Source organism: Hyperoodon ampullatus (assembly GCF_949752795.1).
Source record: "Hyperoodon ampullatus genome assembly, chromosome: 13".
Lineage (NCBI taxonomy): Eukaryota > Metazoa > Chordata > Mammalia > Artiodactyla > Ziphiidae > Hyperoodon > Hyperoodon ampullatus.
Genome location: NC_136926.1, coordinates 82,052,216 through 82,074,493, shown reverse-complemented (window position 1 = coordinate 82,074,493; position 22,278 = coordinate 82,052,216). Strand labels below are relative to the sequence as shown.

The 22,278-nt window shown below is 38.6% G+C and overlaps 1 protein-coding gene across 1 annotated transcript in view; it reads right to left on the bottom strand.

Moving 5' to 3' along the window:
* Window positions 1-22,278, bottom strand: part of DOK6 (docking protein 6) — a gene marked incomplete at its 3' end in the record, with an annotated part of 407,521 nt that overhangs the window by 118,654 nt on the left and 266,589 nt on the right. Inside the window, exon 5 of the mRNA XM_079717704.1 lies at window positions 20,640-20,829. Within this exon, the coding sequence (XP_079573830.1) occupies window positions 20,640-20,829 (190 nt within the window). The remainder of the gene's footprint in view (window positions 1-20,639; window positions 20,830-22,278) is intronic.

The window sequence follows — 22,278 nt, the reverse complement described above, 5'->3', positions numbered from 1 at the left end:
GTGAAGAGGAGTGGGCAAGGGGGGGAAGAGGGACGTCTGGAGAGTAGAGGAAGGGGGAGGGGGAAGGAGGAAGGGGGAGGGGGGAGGAGGAAGGGGGAGGGGTGAGGAGGAAGGTGGAGGGGGAAGGAGGAAGGGGGAGGGGGAGGAGGAAGGGGGAGGGGGAAGGAGGAAGGGGGAGGGGGAAGGAGGAAGGGGGAGGGGGAGGAGGAAGGGGGGGAGGAGGAAGGGGGAGGGGGGAGGAGGAAGGGGGAGGGGGAAGGAGGAAGGGGGAGGGGGAGGAGGAAGGGGGAGGGGGAAGGAGGAAGGGGGAGGGGGGAGGAGGAAGGGGGGGAAGGAGGAAGGGGGAGGGGAAGGAGGAAGGGGGAGGGGAAGGAGGAAGGGGGAGGGGAAGGGGGAGGGGGAAGGAGGAAGGGGGAGGGGGAAGGAAGAAGGGGGAGGGGGAAGGAAGAAGGGGGAGGGGAGAGACGCATAAGAAACCTCTCGCACCATGGGACGTGTACTTAGGAAAGGATGACACAGGAACGCGTTTCATTCCTGCCAAAGTCGCCCTCACTTTAGGAAACAGGAATATGTTTTGACTGTATCTGGAGACTAATACACTTGTTGTTTAAGTCACAGACACCTTAGACACAAAAGAAATGAAAAATAATACTATTCCCTCATCTTTAACTTTTCTCCTGATTTATGATGCTGCTTCATTCTCAGATTTTGTTATAACAGGATCCTTCATTCCTATTAAGTGAAGAAAATACCTGACAGTTGGAAATAATTTCTGAGGTTTTGTTCTCACGGCTCTGCCTCATAAAGTAGCATAATTGTTGGTATTATCTATGCTGTCTCATTAGAGTAGACAAAGCCTAAGAGATTTATTTATTTTTTCCTGCTTAATCTGAGTGATTAAGAGCATCTTAGAACTGGTGCTGGGCTTCAGGGTCTTGCACACGACACTGCCCAGTTCCTCTAGGGCTGGCAGTCTCCCTCACTCATGTGGCCTGTCACTCATTTCACAGACTTCTATGGCAGACACCAGGCAGGCTGCTAGAAAAACATCTCCTCTTAAAGGACTCTTAGGGCAGCGTGGAGTCTGATGAGGTGTGTAGGGCTTTGCAATCAGTGTGTTCAGGGTTACAGTGTAGAGGTTCTGTATACGTCACTATAGGAGCATCTAAGTTAAGGAAGGTTGAACAGTTGTGTGTGTGTGTGTGTGTGTGTGTGTGTGTGTGTGACGTGAGGGGTGGGGTAGGGGGAGGACTATTCCAGGTAGACAAGACGGCATGAACAGACGTAAGTAAGTAAGAAGGATCCTAGCGAGTATAAAATGACGGGAAGCCAGGATGTGTGCTGGAGGGAGGGGGACACTTCAGAAATGCTCAGGTATTTGGGGAGCCTGGGGACATTATACATAGGAGCACAGCAGAGGCAGGCGGCAGCCGCCTCGGAGAAGCCTCACAATCCCCACGTACGGCCACTCCGAGTGCAGAAGAGGAACCCCGGCAGACGCGGGGGTCTGAAGTGGGTAAGTACAGGGACCTGAGCGCTGCCCGGCTCGCCTGTGGGCGCAGGGAGGCCCCGAGCCCCACTGAAGATCCAAAGGGCAGAAGCCTGCGGGAGTTTGGAAGTCGCGCTGGGTGACGAGCCAGGAGCAGAGGAAAATGGATGCGGCCCCAGGTTCGGCTGGTGGTTGCGAGAACTCTACGTTGGTGTTAACTGGCCATCTTACTCTACTTCTGTGGTGGGTTTACTCACCCAGACAATCATATTATACCTTCTCTTGCATCAACTATTGAATACCTTTTTCCTCTAGCCTCACAGTCAGTTACCTTGCTTCGTATTTCACCAAGAAAAGAGAAACTATCAGAAGACAACTTCCACAGGCCTCTATCGTGAGCCCCAAATGCCTGCCTCCATCTATATCATCCTCCATTATACCGTCCTGTTTAAAATACATACATACATATATATATATACATATTTACTGTAGCTGCTCACTTGTTCACTAGATCCCATTTCCTCTCATCAGCTCAAGGACATTGATTAGTGATGTTTCCCTCCTTCTTCTGCTGTATCATTTTTTTCCTCTGTATAGTATGACTCCTGTCTGCATGCAAATGTTTTTTAATATAGCTCAACTTCAAAAAAAAGTTTAACCTCACATTCTTTTCCAGCTACTTCTCTATTTCTGTTCTCTACACAATAAAATTTCTTGAGTCATCGTCCAGCTGATTCTGATTTCTCTCCTCTCACTCTCTTGAACTCACTCCAGTTTTTTGCCCCCATGACTCCACTGAAACAGCTCTTTTCCAGGCCATCGGTGGCCTCTGATTTGCAAAATCAGCATGTTGCTTCTCAAGCTTCATCTTACTCATCTTCTCTGTAGTACTTAACATGGTTAATATCTACTTCTTGAAGCATTTTTGCCCAGGAGTAAGTAATGGATGTTTGTATCTTCTCTTCCCATAAGTGAGGCATTCAGGTATATAACTTAAAAGCAATCTACTTGCTGATGACTCTTCCCTGATATCCAGATACATATATGCAGCCACCTTCTGAAATTCCACTTGATTGTCCACGAGATATCTCAAACTTACCATGTCAGAAAACAAACTGGATTTTCAACCCAACCTTTCACCCTTTCAGTATTCTACATTACAGTAAATGGCATCTATATTTTTCTGGTTGCTTGGTCCAATTCTCAAAGTCAGTGGTTAATTCATATGTTTTTTTTTCACATTCCACATCTATTCAGGCTCTAAATTTGATAGTTTATCCTCTTCTCCCCTGCTAAACTTTGGTCCATCATCACTTGTCTGGATATTGTAACAGGATGCTAACTGTTCTTCTTGCTTTCATCATTACTTCCCTACAGTCTGATCTCCATACAACATCTGGAATACATCTCTTTTATAATATAACGGAGGCTGTATCATGCTGATCTAAGTATCCCAATGGCTTCTGAATCCAATCAAAGTAAAACCTAAAGTCCTCAATAAGCCTCAAAGGATGCTACTTAGTCGGGCCCAAAGCATTTGTCTGGTGTCATCTCCTAAACCTCCCACACTCACTCTGCTCTGGCCACGCTTTCTACTCTTTAAATATAAAGTGCAATACTGTCCCTGGCTGGGTCTTTGGGCTTGATACTCCCTCTTCCAAGAGTGTTATTTCTCAAATAACCACCTACAAAGCTCCTTCTTCACTTCCTTTAGGTATCTACTGGAATATCACCTTAAATAAGATATCTTGTTTGACCAACTCTATCAAATAGCATCCATCCCCATCATGCCTATACCTTTACTATGTTATGTTTTTTTCTCCATAACACTCATCAACACCTGATATATTATTTATGTTTATCTTAATGTGCTTATTTTCTTATTGTCCTGCCTCAACAACCATAAGCATCACGAAGGCAGAGACCTTTGTTCTCTGAGTCATCGAAGCACCTAAACAATGCCTGGCATATAATATGAACACAATAACTACCATATTTTGTCAAATATAAAACACCAAGGATTGTAAGACTCACCCAGTTTTATGTATCACAGTTATGTTCTTGTACAAAGTTTTTTTTAGTCTCTTAAAAATGTATGTATTATAAGACTCAGGCTCACTTGTCATAGATTATTATATGTTACTTTTATATATGCATAAAAGGAAAATATAAGTAAAATAAGTTAACAAAGGAATTTCTAAAACGTTTGCACATACAGAGTCCAACTCTTCTGAATCAATCCAGAATTACCAATGTCCTTTGTTTTTCTTTTTTCACAAAATATTATTTCATTTGACATTATGGGTGTTAGTGGTACACAGTTCTTTATTAAAGAGTATGCTGGTTTTGATTTTAAAATTTTCTTCTAAACCACTGACACCCACTCTACAAGTTTTATGCTGGCTGGTGAATACTTTATCTACAAGAAGGTGTTTACAATAAGTTTTGCTTTTCTCAAATGGTCCTAAAATGTTTCTTGAGTGAAACACTGAAGAGTTGACATTAAACTGAAATATAATTAAACTCAAGAAGTGAAGCACTAACATTACATGTAGCTTCTATTAAAGGGATGAAAACGTTGGCATCAATGACCAAGGCTGTGTGCCTGCAGGTAATGGCAACTACATTGCTAGCACCACTTGGCGGCCACCATCAAATGATGCCATTCAATGTAAATGCCATAATAGTAACAACATAGATCTCAATTCCAGACATGTGAAAATATGTGCATCTTTTGAATGAATCAATCAGTCATTAATAAACAAATGGTTCAACTGTTCTAAAAAAGCCAGCCTGGATTAGTCTCCTGTGAGATGTAAGTCTCATTGGTGGAGGTGGAGACCTGCCACATCCAAGGAGGAGATCAAACCAGAACTTCCATCTCTTTCCACTGATTCTCATCCTCTGGATTCCAGCAATTGTTCCTTGACTTAATGACTATTACTAAAGTTTAGGAACTTTCTGAAGGAGAAGTAAAAAACCTAAAAGGAAGGCCAAAACTCTCATTGGAATCCCTATAGACCAATTAATGAAAAGCAATTCACATTAAAGTATGTATGGGTTCAATTAAAATGTACTGAACCTTAAAGTTAATGGAGCAAAAATTAAGATCAGAGCCTCCATTTCTTGATAAGAATGGTTTCCTAAGTCATTTAATTAATGCTTTATCCTAGGGGAAAAAATTAGTCCCAGTGTTGTAGTAGCAAGAGATTTACCAAATTAGGCACACACACAAAAGACACTAAGTTCCTCAAAGGCTTTGTCTTAGTACTAATTCTCTGGAATTAAAGGAAAAGTTTATACAGACATAGGACTTTTTAACATCACATATATCTGTGATGCAAATTTTTCAAGGAAGAGGCCTTTCTTATTCCCTATACTACGTAATTAAAACTCAATGGAACATGATAATTTAAATCTTTTTGTGACATTGAAAATCCCATTAATTATGAGATACTTTCAATCATTTGTCAAATACCATGATGTTTTAGAGAAAGAGAGATGACTAAATAATCCCTGTCCTTCATGGGCTCATAGGGTGCTTGGAGAGACAGATGGACCAATGGTTATAATATAAAGTAGGAATGTAATAAAAGAGATTTGGTGAGTAGGTACTGAAATCACAAAAAGGTTATGGATTAGGAAAATTAGTTCACTTATGCTGTGTAATTAAAAAAAATAATAAAGGTAACTTCAAACCTCAATGGCTTAACACAACAAATGTTTATTTCTCACTCAAGCTATGTCTGATACGTGTCTGGGCAAATCACCAGGGCAAACTGGATTCAGAAACCCAGGCCCCTGTAATCTTGTGGCTAAGACATTTCAGCAATAGACCACTTCAGTTGCACAGTCGGTGAAAGGGTTGGAAAATTCTTCAACAGGCATGTTCTAGACTAAATTGTACACCCCCCCTTCCCAGTTTATATATTGAAGCCTCGAACCCCAATACGACCATATTTGCAGAAAGGGCCTTTCTGAGGTAATTAAGGTTAAATGAGGCATAAGAACGGGGCTCTGATCCAATAGGATTGGTGTCCTCATAACAAGAGACACAGGAAACTTGCTTCCTCTCACTCCCTTTCCACCATGTGAGGGCACAGTGAGAATGTGGCTGTCTGCAAGCCAAGAAGAGAGCCCTCACAAGGAACCACTCAGTCAGCACCTCGATCTTGGACTTCTCAGCCTCCAGAACTGCGAGAAATAAATTTATGTTGTTTAAGTCTCCCATTCTATGGTATTTTGTTATGACAGCCCACGTTGACTAACGCAAGACATTCAAATACTCTGGCACAGAGGCAATGCACATTAGCCCCTTGTCCAGAACTCTGTCTCACGTAGCCCACCTAATTGCAAGGGGAAAGGTAAATACAGGGGAGTAGGTGGACTGCTTGGTAAGCATGACTGTCTCTGCCACAATCATCACTTCTGGTCTGTCGGCAAAGATCCCTTTCCTCTCTTCTTCCTACACACTCAACCCTTCCCTAAAGGAGACAAACCGAAAAGCAATTCATACAGCCCTTGATTCCAGCTCCAGGTCCAGAATCTGCAGGTGATATGTAACAGTATCTACATCAGTTCCCAATGTGACTTCTCTTGATTCCAAAAGAATGATCTAAAAGGAATTTTTCTGCTTTTCCCCACCTAATGAACAGTGGTTCAAGAGGGTCAGGAAGCCCGGCACTGCAAACACTCCCCTTTAAGCAGAGGGAATAGGAGACACGCAGAAGGCGGGACTGGCCCTGGTCATTCTGAAATGCTGCTCACCAGGTGACCCGAGGTTCCTTACCCTAACTAAGGGTTAACAGTGATCCTTGACCCTCATTATGTCCCCACCATTTTGGATTTTTTTTTAAGACGTACTTCTCAGATTTGCTATAATATTTTGTTTCCTCTTCCCCAAACCTCTCTCTTTTGGTTTAAAGGTGCTACCTTGACTTTGTCAAGTTCTGTAGGAGCACCACTCAATCAATCCTTTACCCTCGGTCATCTTTTATAATTAAAAGATTATCCTAGGCACCATACTCTTAAGCTGCCTTTTACCTCAAACGCCTTTATCAAGAGGTTTTAGCAATAAATGTGGAGACTATACTCTTATTCTGTTCTTTTTCTTGAGGCTGTTTTAACTTATTTTTGTCACTTAAAAGACTTTCTTAATTTTATTTTTATTATTATTATTTTTTTCTGTACGCGGGCCTCTCACTGTTGTGGCCTCTCCCGTTGCGGAGCACAGGCTCCGGACGCGCAGGCCCAGCGGCCATGGCTCACGGGCCCAGCCGCTCCGCGGCATGTGGGATCTTCCCAGACCGGGGCACGAACCCGTGCCCCCTGCATCGGCAGGCGGACTCTCAACCACTGCGCCACCAGGGAAGCCCAAGACTTTCTTCATTTTATCTCCTTCCTCTTTGGTGACTCAACATACTTATCTTTTCCAGTTTTGCAGGGTTTTGATTTTTTTCAAATCCCTTTCATTTTTGCTTGCAAGTTCTCAAGTTTTCCCTGAGATCCTTTCTTTGTAGTCTCTTGTGAGCCAACAAACATTTTGTTTTCTAACTTCTTCCCCTAGATATTGTTGGGAAATACAATTAAAAACAAAATCTTCTTCCAATCTAGAAATCCTCTCCACAAAAGTAATAGAGAAAGAAAATACTCTTGATATCTTATTCGTATTAAACCAGAATGTGACACATATCACCGGCAATCTGCTAAGAGACTGCAAAGAAAAAGACATCTTACCCTTTTCATAGTCACAAGCAGATATAACCCACTAAGTACATGTTCTCAAGATAAACAATAACTGGTCTCAAGTAAAAGGATGTGACAGCAGCATTTGCCACAGAGTTCATCCTAGATTCACCTGGTAACTGGAGTGACTACCTAAATTAGCTACTTGGTTTTATCTAGAGGAAAAACAAACTTCTCACATCTTTATGACAGGAGGTAGTTTTGCAATCTGGAGCCAAGCACCACTGACGTTAGGCTCCTACTCTCCCACAGAAACTGGGGGTTAGGGGCACTCTCTCCTTTCATGTTTAAGAAGTGGTTCCTGAGTTCCCGAGAGAGAGAAGGGCACTCCTGGTTCTTAAAGCTGACAAAAGACCTATTTCATTTTCCGAAGGATTTATATGCATTTCAAATAGAGGAAAGTACTTACAATTTTACATTTTCTAAAGTAAGTAAGTTCAAAGAAAAAGGGAGGGGAGAGCAATCTTTCCGCCCACTTTCAACAGAGAATGAAGTCTCTTAATTTTAATTTGTATTTGGTCTTACAATCCAGAAGCTCATTACACGTGCAGTTGGCCTGGCAAGTTATCACACGTTTCACCCAGAGGCAAGAGCTTTGCCCAGCATCTCATCAACTGTATGACATCTCTTCTCCAGTTTCCACATCCCTCTCCTTTATCCCTGGCACAACCATGATTTCAGTGCCACAGATCTTAGGGCTATTTATTTATTTATTACTGCAGCCGGCGCTCTTCCTGCTATCAATTTCTATCAGGATCAAATAGACATCCTTAAATAACAAACAAAGTGTCAGTGGTTTAATGCAGCAGGAATTTCTCACTCATACTAGTCCACTTTGGTTCTGGGCATCTATCCTGGGCAATCAGGACAAACATTGGCATAGGAAATAAGTGCATTAGCTTAAACACAGATCACTTGTGTTCATAACCCTTACTTGGGAGCTAGCCAGGTGGTGCCCCAGACTGCCCTGGGTGTTGGGAAATGTAGGGGAGCATGAGATACTTGGAGAGCAGTACTGTTTGGGCAAAAGGCCATTGAATCCAATTTTAGGGACTTAGGAGTTTTCCCGAAGGAGACGATCTGCAACTGGAATCATAAAAGATGAGTTGGAATGATATGAGCTAAAGTGGGAGGACAGTGGGAGGTGGCAGGGCGTTCAGGATGGATGGACAGCACGGGCAAAGCTTAGATGATCTTCATTACGTGTTATTTGATGCTGGAGTTTAGAGCAGTAAGCAGGACATAAGCAGAGAGTTTGTTGAAAAGGCAAATAAAGCTCAGAACCAGGAGTGTTTTATAGGCCATGCCGAAAAAACTTAGTCTTTATGTTATAGGCAGCAGGGAGGTGCTTTTAATGCATGAAAGTAAACATAGATTTAAATTTTAGCTATATCTATCTAGTGAAGTTGTGGGCTATCTTTAACCAGGTTAATAATTTCAAATAAACAGAGTAGCAGATGTCTTGGTCCATTTTGGGCTGCTTTAACAAAATACCACAGACTGGGTAGCTTATAAACAACAAAAAATTATTTCTCACAGTTCTGGAGGCTGGGATGTCTAAGATCATGGAGCTGGCAGATGTGGTGTCTGGTGAGAGGTTACTTAATCATAGACACTCTCTTTTCACCTGTTCTCACATGGTGGAAGGGGCAAGGAAGCTCTGTCCAGCCATTTTTTTGACTATTTTTTAAAAAATTCAGGTACAGTTGATATACACTAACAATAAGTTTCGGGTGTACAACAACACAATGATTCACAATTTTTAAAGGTTATATTCCATTCATAGTTGCTATAAAATACTGTCTATATTCCCTGTGTTGTACTGTATATCCTCATGGCTTATTTATTTTATACACAGTAGTTTGTAACTTTTAATCTCCTACCCCTATCCTGCCCCTCCTCTTGCTCCCTCCCCGCCAGTAGTCACTCATTTGTTCTCTATATCTGTGAGTCTGTTTCTTTTTTGTTATATTCACTAGCTTGTTTTATTTTTTAGGTTCCACATATAAGTGATATCATACAGTATTTGTCTTTCTCTGTCTGACATATTTCACTTAGCATAATACCCTCCAAGTCCATCCATGTTGTTGCAAATGGAAAAATTTCATTCTTTTTTGTGGTTGAGTAATATTCCATTGTATATATATACCACATCTTCTTTATCCAATTATCTGTTGATGGGCACCTAGGTTGCTTCCATATGTTGGCAATTGTAAATAATGCTGCTACGAACATTAAGGTGCATATATCTTTTCAAATGAATGTTTTTGGTTTTTTTTTTTTGAATACCCAGGAGTGGAATTGCTGGGTCATATGGTAGTTCTATTTTTAGGTTTTTGAGAAACTTCCACACTGTTTTCCATAGCGGTTGCACCAATTTACATTCCCACTGAGTATAAGGGTCCCTTTTCTTCACATCCTTGCCAGCATTTGTTATTTATGGTCTTTTTGATGATAGTCATTATGACAGGTGTGAAGTGATATCTCATTGTGGCTTTAATTTGCATTTCTCTAATGATTAATGATGTTGACCATCTTTTCATGTGCCTGTTGGCCATCTGTATGTCTTCTTTGGAAAAATGTTGATTCAGGTCTTCTGCCCATTTTTTAAAAATTGTGTTGTTTGTTTTTTTGATGTTGAGTTGTATGAGTTGCTTATTATTTTGGATATTAACCCCTTATCAGTCATATCATTTGCAAATATTTTCTTCCATTCAGTAGGTTGTCCTTTTGTTTTGTTGATGGTTTCCTCTGCTGTGCAAACGCTTTTAAGTTTACCTGTAATTAGGTTCCATTTGTTCATTTTTGCTTTTATTTCCCTGGCTTTAGGACACTGATCCAAAAAAATATATTGCTACAATTTATGTCAAACTGTGCTCCACCTATGTTTTCTTCTAGGAGTTTTATGGATTCTGGGCTTACATTTAGGTCTTTAATCCATTTTGAGTTTATTTTTGTATATGACATTAGAGAACATTCTAATATCATTCTTTTACATGTAGCTGTTCAGTTTTCCCAGCACCACTTATTGAAAAGAGTGTCTTTTCTCAATTGTATATTTTTGCCTCCTTTGTCATAGATTAAATGACCATAGGTGTGTTGCTTTATTTCTGGGCTGTCTATTCTGTTGCAATAATCTATGTAACTATTTTTGTGCCAGTACCATACTGTTTTGATTACTGTAGCTATGTAGTATAATCTGAAGTCAGGGAGCATGATTCCTCCAGTTCTATTCTTCTTTCTCAAGATTGTGTTGGCTATTTGGGGTTTTGTATTTCCATACAAATTTTAAAATTATTTGTCCTATTTCTGTGAAAAATGCCCTTGGTGTTTTGATAAGGATTCCATTGAATCTGTAGATCGCCTTGGGTAGTATGGTCATTTTAACAATATTAATTCTTCCAATCCATGAACACGGTATATGTTTCCATCTGTGTTGTCTTCAATTTCTTTCATCAGTGTCTCATAGTTTTCCAAGTATGGGTCTTTTACCCCCTTACGCAGATTTACTCATAGATATTTTATTATTTTTGATGTGACTGTATGTTGGGCCACTTTCATAAGCTGTGTGCCTGTAATAGCAAGAGCTTTGAAAGCTATCAGATGTAACACATTTACAAAAGATGATTAAATTCATCAAACACCTATTTCACATGCCCAACACTGTATACGGCAATACTGGTAATCAAAAAGGATCCTTTGCTTTGAAGAAATCAACATTCTTCTATGAAAAAAGCTAAAACACCAGGACATGATTTTATAGTATCAGCCCAGAGTGTAATTAAAAAATAGAGACTGTATTTTAACAAATGTGCTGAATATAGATATACAAAGGGACTCTTTCTGGGGAAGTGGTCACCTACAGAGGAGATGCACATATCACTGTTAATTGCAGTTTCTTAGACTGGCTTATGAAAGCTTTAAGAGGAATTTTCAAAGTGAGTTAATGTGCCACTCCAGACCAGTCTTATGACTTTGGGCTCATTTATTTTAATGCTGGTGATAAGCACGGGCATAAGCCTCAGGACACTGCGAGGCTAGAAATCCACCAGTGAGCACAAGCAATGAGTGCTGAAATGATTATTTTTAATTAAATAGCCATAATCTAAAATAATTCCCATACAAATGAAAATATTTTAGTCCTTAATTAGTCAAAGGAGTAAACCTACCACTCACTCAAGACAGTGAATTCATCAGTATCTTTACCTGTTACAGGCACACAGCATATTATATACACGTGGTCATGCTAGTAATTCGTGAGTGCATTTCAGCTAGGGCTGTATTTCACTAAACTTAAAAAATTCAGAATTATCTTTTTTTTAGCAACTGTAGAAGAGTACAGACAAATAATACTTTACATGTTGTGAAGGAAATTGAAATTGTGTCAACATCAGCTGTTTCAAAACATTTTTCTTTCATATTTTCTTTTAGTTTTTTATTTGCTTAGACTTTCACCATTTTATTATAGCTTACTGACCATCTGACTTTTAAAAAACTATAAATTTATTAAATAATTTCAATTTTCATAAATAAAAGATAGAAGAGATTTTAAAAAGGGGGAAAAACTAGTATTTTTTGAGCACTGAATACATTCCAAACCTTGCCTAATTCTCAGACATCACAAAAGGATACAAAGTAATATTTCAGTCCTTGTGGTCACAAATAAAGGGTATAAGACACACGAATGAAAACCAATTTGGCGAAATACATAGAAGAACAAGTATTTTAACCCAAATCTAATAGTGCTGCAAAAACACATGTTCTTCCATCTTCATACAGCTTTGCTGATGTGTCTCATGTTTCATGGCACAGTCAAAGGAAATATCTGTGTGCTGCATGTCCGTTGTTTCCAGCCACAGTTACAGTTGGTCCTTCAAATCCATCCTCGAGGATGCAGAACCCAGTGGATACAAAGAGCCAACTGTACTACACCATTTTATATGAGGAACTTGAGCATCCTTGGATTTTGTTATGTACAGGGGGTCCTGGAACCAAGCCCCCACAAATACCAATGGACAACTGTACTAATAGATGATGGAAATTTATCATACCATTACAAGGTATTAGATTATAGGGAACAATAGGTGTGTAAAATTTAGAACAAAAATATATTCCAACACTTCCACATACAAGATTTATTTTTTCCAGCTTTACTGAGGTATAAGAACAATAGAAGTTGTATACATTTAAGTTATTGAACATAACTTTTTTTTAATTAAGACCATTTTCTAGTGTAGTTTTTAGTTTCACAGCAAAATTAAAGGGAAAGTACAGAGGTTTGACAACTACCTTCCCCCACACATGAATAGCCTCCTCTATTATCAACATCTCCCACCAGAGTGGTACATTTGTGGTACTTAATAAACCTACACTGACATTGTAATCACCCAAAGTCCAGAGTTCACATTATGGTTCACTCTTGGTGTTGTACATCCTATGCGTTTGGACAAATGTATAAAGATGTGTATCCATCATTATGGTATCATCCAGAGTATTTTCACTGGCCTAAAAATTTTCTGTGCTCTATTTATCCTCTACCATCCCTGAACCCCTTGGCAACTACTGATCTTTTTTACTGTCTCCAGGTTTGCTTTTTCAGAATGTCATATAGTTAGAATCAAAAGGTGTGTAGCTTTTTCAGATTAGCTTCTTTCACTTAGCAGTATGCAATTTAAGGTTCCTCCACATCTTTTCATGACTTGATAGTTCATTTCTTTTTAGGGCTGAATAGTATTCTATTATTTGTATGCAACACAGTTTATTCATTCACCTTCTGAAGGACATCTTGGTTGATCCCAAGCTCTGGCAATTATGAATAAACCTGCTATAACCATTCATGTGTAGGTTTTTGTGTGGACATAAGTTTTCAACTTCTTTGGGTAAATATGAAGGAGCCTGACTGCTACATTGTATGCTAGGAATATGTTTAGTTTCATAAGAAACCACCAAATTGTCCTCCAAAGTGGCTACACCATTTTGCATTCCTATGAGCAAGGAATGAAAAGTCCTTTTATTCCACATTCTCTCCAGCATTTGCTGTTGTCAGTGTTCCAGATTTTGGCCATTCTAGCAGGTGTATAGTGGTATCTAATTGTTATTTTAATTTACATTCCCCTGATGATATATGGTGTACTTATTTGCCATCTGTATATCTTCTTTGATGAGTTATTTGTCAAAGTCTTTGGCTCATTTTTTAATTGGGTTTTTGCTTTCTTACTGTTGAGTTTTAAGAGTCTTTGTAATTTTGGATAAAGTCCTTTATCATATGTATCTTTTTCAAATATGATCTCCCAGCCTGTGGCTTGTCTTCTCATTGAGAAGTCTTTTGCAGAGCAGAAGTTTTTAATTTTAATGAAGTCCAGCTTATCAGTTAATTCCTTAATGGATCATGACTTTGGTGTTGTATCTAAAATGTCATCACTATATGCAGGGTCATGTAGGTTTTCTCCTCTGTTATATTCTAGGAGTTTTATGGTCTTGCATTTTACATTTAGGTCTGTGATCCATTCTGAGTTAATTTTTGTCAAGGGTGTAAGGTCTGTGTCTAGAATTATTTTTAGCATGTGAATGTCCAGTTTTTCCAGCACTATTTGTTGAAGAAGCTAGCTTTTCTCCATTGTATTACCTTTGCTCCTTTGTCATAGATCAGTTGACTTTACTTATCAGGGCCTATTTCTGGGCTCTCTATTCTGATCCAGTGGCCTATTTGTGTGTTCTTCACTAATACTACACTGCCTTCATGACAGTAGATTTATAGTTATGTCTTGAAGTCTGGTAGTATTGGTCTTTTTTTTTTTTTTTTTTTTTTTTTTTTTAATTAATTTATTTATTTTTGCTGTGTTGGGTCATCGTTTTTGTGCGAGGGCTTTCTCTAGTTCTGGCAAGCGGGGGCCACTCTTCATCGCGGTGCGCGGGCCTCTCACTATCGCGGCCTCTCTTGTTGCGAAGCACAAGCTCCAGACGCGCAGGCTCAGCAGTTGTGGCTCACGGGCCTAGTTGCTCCGCGGCATGTGGGATCTTCCCAGACCAGGGCTCGAACCTGTGTCTCCTGCATTAGCAGGCAGATTCTCAACCACTGCGCCACCAGGGAAGCCCAGTATTGGTCTTTTTACTCAGTTCTTTTCCTTCAATATTGTGTGGTCTATCTTAACCGCTTTTAAGATTAGTGATATTAAATCCATTTATAATAATGTGAAACCATCATCACTGTTCATCCCCATAACTCTTTTCATCTTGTAAAATTGAAACTTTATACTCATTCAACAATAATTGTCCATCCCCTCTCCTCCTAGCTCCTGGCAATCACCATTCTACTTTCTGTCTCTATGATTTTGACCACTTTAAGTACCTCATGTAAGTTGAATCATACTGTACTTGACTCTTTGTGGCTGGCTTATTTCACTTCGCATAGTGTCCTCAAGGTTCATCGATGTTATAGCATGTGTCAGAATTTCCTTCCTTTTTATGGCTGCGTAATAATCTTCATTGTATGTATATATCACATTTAAAAAATCCATTTATCCATTGATGGACACTTGAGTTGCTTTCATGTTTTAGCTCTTGTGAATAACGCTTCTATGAACATTAGTGTACAAATATCTTTTTGAGACCCTACTTTCAATTCTTTTGGGTGTACACCCATAAGTGGAATTGTTGGATCATATATGGTAACCCTATTTTTAATTTTTTGAGGAACTGCCATACTGTTTTACACAGGGGCTCTACAGTTTTACATAACCACCAACAGTGCACAATGGTTCCAATTCCTCCACACCCTTACCAACACTTATTATTATTATTTTGATAGTAGCCCTCCTAATGGGTGTGAGTGGCATCTCATCACAGTTTTGATTTGCATTTCCCTAAAAATTAGTGATGCTGAGCATCGTTTCATACACTATTGACTATTTGTATATCTCCTCTGGAGAAATGTCTACTTAAGTCCTTTGCTTATTTTTAAATTAGATTGTTTTTTGTTGTTATTGATTTTTAGAAGTTCTCTCTATACTCTGGACATTAACCCCTTATCAAATATATGACTTGTAAATATTTTCTCCCATTTCATGAATTGCCTCTTTACTCTGCTGATATTGTCTTTTGATGCACAAATTCTTTAAATTTTCAATAAGTCCAATTTGTCTACTTTTTCTTTTGCTGACTTTGGTGTCATAACCAAGAAATCATTGCCAAACCCAAAGTCGTAAAGTTTTGATCTATGTTTTCTTCTAGGAGTCTTATAGTTTTAGGTGTTACATTTAGGTCTTTGATTCACTTTGAGTTAATTTTTGTGAAATATGGTGGTAAGTAAGGGAGCAACTTCATTCCTTTGCACGTGGATATACAATTTTTTCAGCACTATTTGTTGAAGACTGTCCTTTCACCATTGAAAGGTCCTGGCAGGCTTGCCAAAAGTCATTTGGCTATATATGTGAACTCTTTCCTTTTTTAAAATTTATTTTTAAATCTAAATATTTCCACATAGTAACATTCATTCTTTGTGCCAAACAGTTCTCTGGGTTTTGACAAATGTACAGAATTACATATCCACCACCTCAATCAGGATAAAGAACAGTTCCACCATCTCCCAAATTTCCCTTATGTTTTTGCTTTGTTAGTCAATTCATTTCTACACCCCACCCTCTGGCACTCACTGGTCTCTTTTCTAAACTTATAGCTTTTTTCCCCATATACATGGCATCACAGAATATGTTGTTTGTTGGATCTGGTTTCTTTCACTTAGAACAACGAATCTGTGATATATTTGTCATGTGTGTATCAGTCATTTGCTCCTTTATGTTGCTAAGTAGCACCCTATGGATTTATCACCGTTTGTTTATTCATTCAGTGAAGGGTATTTCGTTTGTTCAGTTCTTGGAAACGATGAATAAAGTGGCTAGCAACATTCATGTATAGGTTTTGGTACGAACCTATGTATATTTTTATTTTTCATGAGGAAATACCAAGAAGCAGGATTGCTGGATCATATCTTAAGTGTATGTTGAGGTTTATTTAAAAACGTCAAAGTGCCTTTCCAAATCACTGTACCATTTTGCATTCCCACCAACATTATAGGAGAGTTTCATCTGCTGTGCATCCCTGTCAGCATTTGATATTGTCAGATTTTCCTTTTTAATTATATCCATTAGAATAGATATATAATTGTATCTCATTGTGGTTTTAATTTGCATTTCCCTAATGAATAATTAGGTTTGGAATCTTTTACTGTGATAATTGATCAATCATATGTCTTCTTTGGTGACGTTTCTGCTTGAATCTTTTCCCTATTTTTAAAATTGGGTTGTAGTTTTTCTTATTTTTGAGTTGGAAGTTCTTTATACGTTTTGGATACAAGTGCACTGTCAAATATGTGACTTCCAAATATTTTCTCTAGATCAGTCTTGCCTTTCATTCCCTTAAAAGTGTTTTTGCAGAGGCAAGTTCTTAATTTTGCTACAGTCAAATTATCTTTTTTGGGGGGAGTAATCATGCTTTGGTATCACATTTAAAAACTCTCTGCCTTACCTTTTATTTTAACTAACTGGTCATACATTAGAGAAGGAAGGATTTCTCTCTGTATTACAGATCAAAGAAGGTTTAAGGACAGAATAAGCCTCATTATGACATCATGAAATCCTTGATTATAGCACATAGAGCATTTGCTTCCATTAACCATCTTCCTATGGGAACCGTATTGTCTTATATTTCCAATTGTTAAAAATCTGTAACCAGATTTTCCCCAGGCTTCTCAATAGGGATAATATTATCAAAGTTAGTAAGACATATATTTTAAGCACTGATTGTGTTATATTAAGCATTGTGCTGAATAGGGAGGTCATGTTTTGAACAATCATTTTATAAAAAAGGATTCGGGGCTCAGTTGAATTTTGTTATGCAGGCATTTGAGCTAATCCTTAGTTTTGCTTACAATATTTATGAGGTTATGTGAAGTGAAAAAGCCACATCAGCAGTTAAAAAAGTGGTTTTGTCTTTCACAAGATAAAACTGCACATAATCATGAATCCTATGACTTCCTCTGCAGGTTTGGATATCTTTTTTGATTGTTTGATTAAATAATCTTGCATGACAAATTGGTTGTTTTCATTCTTAAAATACAAACTTAAAATCTTTACAGTAAAAGAGCAATTCCTGGGACTTCCCTGGTGGTGCAGTGGTTAAGAATCCACCTGCCAATGCAGGGGACATGAGTTTGATCCCTGGTCCAGGAAGATCCCACATGCCGTGGAGCAACTAAGCCTGTGCGCCACAACTACTGAGCCTGCGCTCTGGAGCCCGCGAGCCACAACTACGGAGCCTGCGAGACACAACTACTGAAGCCCGCGCGCCTAGAGCCCCTGCTCCACAACAGGAAAAGCCACCGCAATGAGAAGCCCACGCACCACAACGAATAGCAGCCCCCGCTCGCCGCAACTAGAGAAAGTCCGCGCACAGCAACGAAGACCCAACGCAGCCATAAATAAATAAATAAATAAATAAATAAATAAATAAATAAATAAATAAATAAATAAATAAATAAATAAATAAATAAATAAATAAATAAATAAATTTATTTAAAAAAAAAACAGCAATTCCTCTGAGCAGGCAGGGGACTATGACTTCATCTCCCCAGGCTGCGCCCCTTTGAGGACAGCTCCCAGTGAATGCTTCCTGGTCCTCGCTTGCTCTCTGTCCTCACATGTATGGGGTATGAATGTGAGGATGTATGAGGTATGCTCCTCCAGAAAGAATGACCTTGCTCCACTTTTACTGTCTATTCTTATCTTTTATTGGTACAGTAGAATTTAAGGTGAATTTTGCAAAAAGCCTGTCAGTAGAAAAAAGACTATTTTGACATCCAATTTTATTACATTCCAGTACATGCAGTGGTATAAATAAATGGCTAGAAACTGCTTCCAAATGATGTGCCTTGTACAAAGAGCTAGTAAAATAAAACGCAGAAAATGTCATTCTTCAGCTCAAGGTTCACTAGGATGACAGGTAGGGCCTTACCTGCCAATTTTTCCTTTAAATTGTCACTTGTCATCACCCATACCATTCCCCTCCCAGCTTCTCCCAGTCCTGACCTAGGGAACACAGAGTCCTGCTTTCATTTTTCTGGATCACACATGGACAAAACCTTCTGCCCTTGGCTACCTTTAATAAGAGTGAGATCTTCTGGAATTTACAAACTAGACACACAGAATAATGGTCAGTAGCCCAATTATTAAAGGGTAAAGGACACCCAAAATTCAAAGAAGGAAAAACATAGAAATGAACACAAGGACACACCTCCAAACATAAAGAAACAAAGGAGAAAAGAAAAAAAATAACAAGATATCCAAGTCCTCTATCAAAATAGAAACATCTTAAATCATCATTTTAATGCTGTGGTTATGGGGTCAAGAAGAGCACGCTCTTTTGCACCCTTAGAGGGTGTGTGAATTGATATTACTTCCCTTGAAAGCAATTTGCTATATTGTGAAGAACCTTGAAAATGTTCACAGCTTTTGACCCAGTAATTATTCTTGAAAAAGGCTCTGCTAAGAAAATGATCAGATATTTGCACATCTTTTCACAGATGGTCCGTCAGTGTGGCTTTATTTATACTAGTTCATTCTGGAAACACCCTAATATTAAATTAATGATAGTACAGCCATATGTTCAGATACCATATGACCACAAAAATCTTGATTTTAAAGGACTCAGAGATTACTTCTCAATATAATCTTAAGTGAAAATATGCTGATTTTAAAATATATTGGAAAGAAGTAAACCAAAATATTAAAAGCCATTTTCTCAAGATGGAGAAATTATGAGTGCTTTTAAGCTTTTCTTTCCAATTACTCCCTCAAAAGTTGGGTTAACTTTTTAATCAGATGATATAAAGTATTAAAAAATGGAGACTTACAAGAAAAATGTAAAAAGTGCAAAGCCTGCTCAGGTTATGAAAACATACTTCTGACTTTACTGTGCCTACCTAGGAATAAAGGCCTGGTTGTATCTCACAGCTTCAAGACCCCCTCTCCAGAAAATGCCTGGGGCTCTCTCCCCTTCCTTGGCCCCATTCCTTCCAGAGGAAGTGTTTTGTTGTAAAAGTAACAAATGCTCATTGTCAAACCTCAAACAGTGGGAAAGTATATAAAATAAGAATAGTAAATCCCCTCCAACTTTCTTTCCCCACTTTTTCTTTTCACATTAAAAACACTGGGGGATAATTTGCATATAACAATGAACACCAATATTTATAAACAGTTCCATGGCTCTTGATAAAAGTCAGGATACAGGGCATTTTCACCACCCCCAAAGTTCCTTTGTGTTTCCTAGAGTCCATTCTCTCCCTATCCCCAATTCTAGGCAACCATTCATTTGCTTTCTGTCACTGTAAATTAGTTTGGTCTGTTGTAGAATTTCCTACCAATGGAATTACACATAATGCTTACAACAATGTTTTTGAGATTCATCCAAGTTGTGTGTCATGGGTAGGTAATATTCTGTTGTATAACTATTATAATTTATCTATCTAGTCACATAGTGACTTCACTGTAATTACCTTATAAGGCCACAGATTCCTTTCTAGAATGTGATAAATCATGTCCCCAAGTGTGAATACATTAAACATCTCTTATATAGAATCCCTAAGTCTTGTCTTGGATGTGTGACAACAATATCACAAAGGGGTCAGAGCATAATGACGTTGATTCAGTTGGTTGAAGCTCACGTCTAAACCCATACCTGTGAATAATGATTGTGAAGCAAGCATTCATTTTAGACATATGGATTCCAACCATATGCTGTGATCAAGAAACCAATGTATTTGTCTTGACATACTACATTTAAAATCTGAATTACACATTTCATAAACTATGGATTTGCCAACTTTTTTTTCAGTCACTCTGAATTAATAATACTTAATTAATGTTATTAACATAAACATCTGGCTAAATGAATATTGCATTAACTTATCTCAAACCTAAAAGGTAGTATTTAAGCAATTTTATATAAAACTCCTTTCAAAATATTTTCCTTTAAAAAAACCCCACAATTATAATGCTGGCAAGGACATGTTGAATTTTATGGAGATTCTATTGCACCAAAAATATAGGAGGATGAACCCCAAATATAATATTGTAATAATTTCACAAAGATCTTGTATGATAAAGATAATTATGAAACTGGCTTGATGCCAGAGTAAGAGACGGGAATTATTTGAATGGGGTACTTAACCTGCCATAGAATTAACACAATTTTAGTCAGATTATCAGTAAGAATGTGAAGAAATTATTGATATATATTTGGTGATCTCTACCCTTCATGGAAATGAAACGGCCACCCTGGACACTGCGGGACAGAACCTTTGCTCCAGGAGGGCCGCGACCTCCTGCCTGTGGCTTCTGTGCTCAAAGCTTACCTTCCTGACTCAAACGTGAACCATGTTGAGTCCCGCCCGTATCTCCTCAGTGAGCTGAGAGGCCACATCACCAGCTTGACCTTGGCATTGTGGATATCCCAGAGATAGATATTCTCGTGAGTGATCTGCATTGTGCATTCGCCATAAATGTCCAGATTTGGTGTAGGCATAAGATACACATTGAATCGCTCTGCAAAGAAACAAGGGATGGAGAAAATGAAGCCAAAAGAGGTGTAACTTTTTATGGCAGCACTGTATGAATTTGTATACCTACCTACAGCCTTCAGAAGGTGTTACTGTGTCCCTTGGTGACATAGATATATACTGTGAAACACTAACTTTTTCTATTGTATGGGAAAAGGAGTTAGAGTATTCTTTTTTTTTTTGCTGTACTTAGGCCTCTCACTGTTGTGGCCTCTCCCGTTGCGGAGCACAGGCTCCGGACACGCAGGCTCAGCGGCCATGGCTCACGGGCCCAGCCGCTCCGCGGCATGTGGGATCCTCCCGGACCGGGGCATGAACCCGTGTCCCCTGCATCGGCAGGCGGACTCCCAACCACTGCACCACCAGGGAAGCCCAGAGTATTCTTAATCATTAATCCATTCACTCATTCTTCAACTTTTTGTTGCATGCATTCTCTATGGTGGGGATTAAATGGTTAAATTGTACAGTGGGACCCTAAGGGCAAAAAACTAATTGGAGTCTGCCCAAATGGCGTAACTGTACGCTTCTTCACATAATCTTAAGTGGATGTCATAGAAATAATTTCTGCGAGGAATGTCTTCTTTAACTTACACAAAAACTTACTCACTTTTACCTTTGAGGCATGAAGTATTTAATGCCCACTCAGACTGACTCTCAAAGCACAGAATATTCATGGTCAAATTCAGCTTATAATAATTGCAGACATTCATTATGGCCTTCAACAGAACTTCAGACATTGTTTTGATATGCAAAATAAAAGCACATAACTGTTTCATTCCTGGATATTTTGAAATTGAAAATCTGATTATTCGGCAATGATTCCAAACCTTGCTTTATAACTTTTCATGTATCTCAAAGGATTTACCACAAAATCCTGCAGCCCTTGATCTCCATTTAAATGCATTAGATGACTTTATTTTGAAAAATAAGGTTAGTTGGTAAGTTCCAGGAAGTAAAGAACTTGGTATGAGCTACAAAGTGTCCTATAAAGTATCCTTAGTTCCTAGCACTGTATTCTTGGTTTATAGTAAATGATCAATAAATATTAGTTAATTGTATGAAGGAAATAAATATATCCCATGATGAATATGGGCTGCAAGAATTGAGGAATTCCAAAAAAGTAATGAGTCATGATAACAAAAAGTTTAAGAATTACTGGCAGATACATCTTTGTGAGTTTGAATTTAATTGTGAATAGTGCTTTAAAGGCAGCGCTGTTGCATGAATTATTTTGAGAGGCATAACTGTGCAGCTGCAGTCTGTAAAGGATTGAGATGTTTAGAAATGTGCTATCATCCATCATGATGCTACAATCTTAAACACTGTATGTTTGCTGGTACTGAGCTGGAATTGTCCGTATAATAGAATCTTTTCAGTGGCAGGTATTTTGTAAAGCAAGGATTTTCTGATGCAAAATCAGTTATATTTAACTTAA